We start from the raw sequence: 6309 nt of genomic DNA, 5'->3' as shown, positions 1-6309 counted from the left end.
TGTTACTATTTGTGTAACCTTTGGCATTTTCTTTGCTTTTTTTTTTTTTTTTCTTTTTTGAGACACGGTCTCATTCTGTTGCCCAGGCTGGAGTGCAGTGGCACAATCTTGGCTCACTGCAACCTCTGCCCCCCAGGTTCAAGGGATCCTTCTAACTCAGCCTCCTGAGTAGCTGGGATCACAGGTGTGCACCACCATGCTCGGCTGATTATTTTTGTATTTTTAATAGATACAATGTCTAGTCAGTTGCCCAGGCTGCTCTCGAACTCCTGAGCTGAAGCCATCCACCTGCCTCAGCCTCCCAAAGTGCAGAGATTACAGGCGTGAGCCACCTTACCCGGCTTTTTGCTTCTTTATCAATAAAATGGGGATAATGATCACATCTGCCTTGTAGGATTGTTGTGAAGCTTAAACAAGACAATGAACATAAAGTTTTAGTGCCTGGCACATGGTTAATACTCAAAAAATGTTAATTTTTCTTCTTTTTCTCCTCCTTTTCATTATTATTAGCTGAACCAGTAATGACACTGCAAGCAATTTTATCATTAGATTTATCATATTATGTTATGCTGTGTTTTTTAAATCACATTTTCAACAAGTTGGAAGCTTTTTTGAACCATCTCTATTTTATATACATAGAAACTAAGACAAAAAGAATATAAGAAACAGATTCCTTTTATATAAAAATAAAACATTTTCTGTGTATAAAACATAAAATTCCAGAATTTCATGCTTTTCTCTTTGACTAATCATATAGTTTCATAATATATATCCTATATAATGGTAAAAGTTGTCTTTAAATAATACAAGATGTCATTTAATAAAAAATGAGTGGAATGAACTGTCCTTTTATTTCAAAAAAAACCATTTCAACATTTACATTATATATTTAAACTTTCAGCTGGAGAGGGGGAAGTGAAAGGGAAAGTTTTAGTTGGCTTTGTGTTGGTTGCCAGGAAACATACAAAAGGATCAGAACAGATGAAACAAACAACTCCACATTGCTGGGAAGGTGGCATTCAGAGTCAAGTACTTCATTGGTAGGGAAACTCTGCAGCTTTGTCATCTAACTCTTCCAGACAAGAAAGTGGAATTGAAAACTACAACATGTTAATGGAAGCAAGGTTAGTCAAAGAGATTTTTGGGAAGGTGCTTTTCTAATGCATTTAAAATGAGGATTGGAAGTTGTTTTCTGTGTCAGTTACTATAAATGTGGGGAAAGCTTTACACATTTTTAATCAAGCCAGGTTAAACAGAGTATAAGGAAGGGGTAAAAATACCATTTTAAAACCATTCAACTGTAAATTTTGAAAATAAACTCTAGAATCAAATAAGTGAGAGGGTTGAGGGCTTTCATTTCCTACCTCAGCTTGAACATTTTGCCTCCTGATCGTATGCCTTGAAAGGTTTGTACTTTCATTTTGGAATTCTGTTGCTAAGTTGAGTTTCTTTTCAAAAGCACCTGTTGAAGGAAAAAGAAGATCCATCCTTATAGAAATAGTTGAAGGCAACTGAGAAAAGTTGAAGCCATTATGAGTTGCCAGAAAGCTGCACTTGAGTTAAACATAGGGTCACAGCTTGGGCCAAAGAGTCCTGAGAGAACAGAAGGTGTAACTGCATTTGAAGACTATGGCACAGGCCTGCTTGAAAACCAACTCAGCGTGGGTGACTTTGTAAAAATACAGAAGGCCTTTGAGGTAAGTGTGAAGCTTATTGACCAGATAGTTTGAGTTGTTCATGAAGGAGCCTAGAATGAAACACAGAGATATTTTTCTTTAAGCATTAAAAAAATACACTTAATGGTTATAGCAGAGAATTAAAAGTAATTGGTTAGGCCTGGATTTAACACAATGTGCTTGGTAGCTTTGCCCCTCAGTTCTTTGGGCCAAATAATATTCTTTAGTTTGAAATTGCTTCACTGAATTTCATTACTATCAAGAAAGAACTATTTATTGTTGGAAAAATTTTTTTTCTTAGAGATCAACATATTTTGGGGAAACAAAAAATTACGGCTGTGAGTGAAGAAAGCCAGATCTCTAAGGTGACCTCCAGGAATAATTGTTCTTGCATTTAACACAGACATAGAACTCAGCAAATGCAAATATGCATACCCAGTTTGCAAAAAATTTCCTCCTGTCTCACTCACCCTAAGTGGCACAGCTCCTTTTCTAAGCTGATTCTGGCACTTTGTTGTCCCAAGATCCCTTATGAGGGACGAGTCTCCCACTCATTTTGTAAATCCTGGAACAATGCCAATAAAAACAAAATTAGAATTTTTCATTTTAACTCTGCATAAAAAATAAACCATAGGAATTTAACTGTAAATGAATAATTTTCTTCTCTCTTAGTCAATGAATTTTGAATTCTGCAGCTATGCATAATGAACAGCATACATCAAAGTGGTTTTTAGTTTCAAATATGGGTAGAAAGAAGTGCTCTTCCATGACGTAGAATTTAGGTAGTCATGAGCCTCCAACATTTCTACTATATTATGTTTACTAAAGTATGATCTAGGGCCTTCTTAAGATTGTCCGTGGGTGCTTGGAGTATCCATACTAATTTGAAATAGAAAATATTTTGGAATACCACCTGGAAATTAATAAAATATAATAAAAGCTCACAATACATTAGCCTGTAATAGGCACACATTTTTATCTTTGGATATCCATAAAAGAATATAACAAGTTGGGTTCCACCTGTATTGATAAATTAATGTCCCAATAGTATCAATCATTTATTTATAATAGAACTTATCATATTTAGTAGCAAGACATGCTCTGTCCTACACTTTTCTCATTTCAACCTTCATATATTTGCTATTCACCCAACCTCATTTGTCTGAAAGATTTCACTGCTGCTGCTCATGCCCAGTGCCCCAAGTAAATTTGGCATATTTTGATAGACATAGCAAACATTTTGACAGCTTGAGGACATTCAGTAAAACATAACAGCAGATTATGACAGCTTTGACTCTATAGTGAACAGAAATGTGGCAGTTTTGTTCCGGTGCTAAGAACACAAAGAATTTGAATGCTAGGGCCTATTAGGAGAGTCTACATTATAAAGTTGATGTGTTGGTGAAACTGCTTCAGAAGGTTAGAGGTGGGTGTTCTTTCCAAACTGCAGATTAGTCTTGAATGAACCCAAGTGAAACTGGAAAATTCAACCTCAAGTTTTAATTTATTTCTATTTTATGTTAAACATTTCAAAGGCCAGACCACTTATTTTGACATTACCGGTTGGAAAAGCAGGAACTAATGGACCAAAGAGGAGTAGAGAAGGTAATTCGGAGCTTGTATGAACATAGACAGTTTTTCTAAAAAAGAAATTGAGCTTTGCAGGTGTACCTTCAAAAAAAAAAAAAATGAAGTTCATCCATTTTAGCAGACTCAACAGCCAGAGAATGGAATAATCCCATGGCACATGTGCAGCCAGTACTAAAAGTTAGACCTTTGAGCCAACATGATTTCCAAACACAGCACAGACACCTAAAGAAGAATGATGCACTAGATGACTTTAATGGTATCCAGTCCATCTGTCATGAGTTTTAGGCCCAGAGGCCACAGGTATAGATTGCTGTAAAAGGATAAAATGCCCTCAATAGCATTCCTGCAACTTCGAACTCAAAAGGCAGTGATTTGTGGTCCAGTTACTAAGGACATGCTCTTAGAAATGTCAAGATTCTGGCACCAGATTCCTTTATATTTTCATTTTTTTTTTCTTACACAGATTGCTTGTTTGGGGCTGAAGAGTTGTCAGATATTAGGTGAAGTCCATCTCCTTAAATAGCAGTGGCAATTCTTAAGTGAAAAAACAGGAAGTTGGGTCTTTGAATTATGCAGTAAATGTTTTACGTGTATTTCCGAATAAAATATCACATACCATACTAATCGTAGTAGTAACATTTAGGAATAAAGCAATTAGTGCTAATGTTCATTGTGCAGTGGTATAAATGGATCAGAATCATGCAGTGTTTCAGATCTAGGAGTCAGATTTCCCAAGCTTAAATCCCAGCTTTGACACTTACAATGTGACTTTATGCAAATACTTAATCTCTCTGGGCCTCAGTTTCCTTTATTTCTAACATGAGGATAACAGAGCTTTCATGAAGATTAAAGGAGGTACTATCTGGAAAGCACTTTAAAAAGTGCATGCCACAGAGAGTAAGTGCTCAATTAACATTAGATAATTGAGCTAATTATCTCATTTAGTAAGTAGAAGTTAAACCATGTGACCTCTGACAGTGCCTTGATTCTAATTCATACTTTTCTTAAAGGAAATTAAACTTCAAGTGACACTTGCTGCTATGTGTCTTCATTCCGATTAGTTGTGGAAGGAAGTGGTAAGAGCTGCAAAGACATAAATTCACATAGAAGAGTCAAAAGCATAATTGTTCTATCTCTCATTTCATATTTTCTTAGCAGGCAAAAATTCTAATTGATGTCTTGATTCTTTTCTTTGGAACAAATAAGTTACCTGGGTAGAAGCACAGAAAAGTAACTTGTGGATTTCATTTTCCTTTAAGTGATGGTGTCAAAAGAGCCATATATCAGCCTGAAGGGAGAGAAACTTGCATTATTCATAGAATCGTAAAATGATTGTTACTCAAACTTCCCTGTAGCACTTAAAATACTTAGAGAAATGACATGGTCTCTGGATGCTCATATTATTTTGATGTCAACCATATTTTACATTTTCTTTGAAACTCCAAAAGCCAACTATTGTTTGAGGAAGAGTAGCTGTGGTTTGCTGATTTTATAGGAGTGGTGAGAAGTAAAAATTTTGGTCTAAGGAAAATGGAATTTTGGGAAAGCCATGGAGCTTGATATTTATTGAGCTTCTCCTGAGAGTCTGGCTATGTAGGTGTCTGAGTGTTTCTTTTTTTACATTCTCCATTGTTGATCTCTGTATGTCAATGATGGTTTAACATTAGACCTTGATCCTAGATTAATTGCTGCCTGTTTGGTCTGAGACCATAGTTTGCCCTGTGCTCCTGGGCTCTCCAGGTTAGGTCCTGAACTGCCTTTATCAGCAACTGTGTCTATATCTTCTCCTGGCACACCTGTTCTGGCCTGATTGTAAGCTGAGAGCTGGGGGCTGGCTTTACCCTGTCAGCTCCATGCTATCATTTGCCCAAGCCCTACTAAATCTTTAGCTTTAACTATACCTAGAAGTGAAACCTCCTAAGCCACATGTAAAATGTGAGGTATTTATCCTTAAAGTAGGAAGGGCCAAATAGTTTTAGTGTAAGAAAGGCACAGTAAAAATCCTAGCAAGACTGCCCCAGAGACTGTGTGGTGAGAATTCTTAAAACAAATCTGTCTTGGAGGTGAATGAGATCTAAACACAATGCACTGATTCAAACTGAATCTCAAAAGACCGGAGAAGTTCAGTAGTCAATTCTGCAAGTTCTAGAATTGTGCTTAACGGGTAATACAATTACATTTAAAGAATTTTGATATTCTCATCCTTGATTATCTTTATACAATTCCCAAAACACCTCAACAGTATCTTGGGGATTTTAGAAAGCATTCTACAGCAGGGTCTATGAACTGTGCTTGTTTTCTTCAAGACAAAGCTGAGGATGTTGATGTCCTGCCAGGCAAGCTAGGCTCTACAGGAATATAGAAAGTCAGATTGGGCCTTTTCTTACATTTTTTTAACTTGTCCTTCTTTCTAAACTGTCAAGCTTCCTCCAAATTTATGGAGGACCCATCCTTCTCTAGGCCTTCTCATTGCCCATTGTACCTTCACTACTAAGGTACCCAAATGAACAGGTCTTCCTAGACGTGTCTCATACTCCAAAACTATTCTTATATCTTCCTTCTTGCCTTTCTACCCAGGCACCACCATCCCAAACACATAAATAAAATTACTCATTTTTGTTTCACTCCCTTTCCCCAGAACCTTTAGATGTTCTTATCTCTGATAAAATGAGATGGTCCATAAAGTTCATTTAAAATTTTTTCTTAGATAAAACTGTTAAGGTATAAAGTTGGATATTATGCTATCCAACAATGCTGAGAATTAGAAAATATTTTTATAGTGTATGCAAACTGTGTAAAATATATAATATCTGCAACATGACAGAGGTATTATTTCCTGTTCACATAAAGTAAAAAGCAGGTATTTCTAATGGGTAAGCAGTTGCAAGCAGGGATTCACGTCTCAGGCTGTCCCCACCTTCCACCTTCTACACAAGCCATACATCAGCTGGTAGCAGTGGAGAGCACTGGGGAATGTTTTTTGTGGTCCAGCTCACATCCCATTGGCCAGCACTCAGTCATATGGCTACAGGTAACTTCAAGT

The 6309-nt window shown here is 36.6% G+C and overlaps 1 protein-coding gene across 1 annotated transcript in view; it reads left to right on the top strand.

Annotated features, from left to right (window-relative positions):
- The first annotated feature begins 993 nt into the window (after positions 1-993).
- Positions 994-6309, top strand: part of WDR49 (WD repeat domain 49) — a 182063-nt gene continuing 176747 nt past the window's right edge. Inside the window, exons 1-2 of the mRNA XM_034957691.3 lie at positions 994-1124; positions 1460-1697. Of these exons, the coding sequence (XP_034813582.1) occupies positions 1533-1697 (165 nt within the window). The 5' untranslated portion in view covers positions 994-1124; positions 1460-1532. The remainder of the gene's footprint in view (positions 1125-1459; positions 1698-6309) is intronic.

Source organism: Pan paniscus, chromosome 2, assembly GCF_029289425.2.
Source record: "Pan paniscus chromosome 2, NHGRI_mPanPan1-v2.0_pri, whole genome shotgun sequence".
Lineage (NCBI taxonomy): Eukaryota > Metazoa > Chordata > Mammalia > Primates > Hominidae > Pan > Pan paniscus.
Note: the sequence above shows the minus strand (reverse complement) of the source record. Positions and strands in the feature narration are given on the sequence as shown.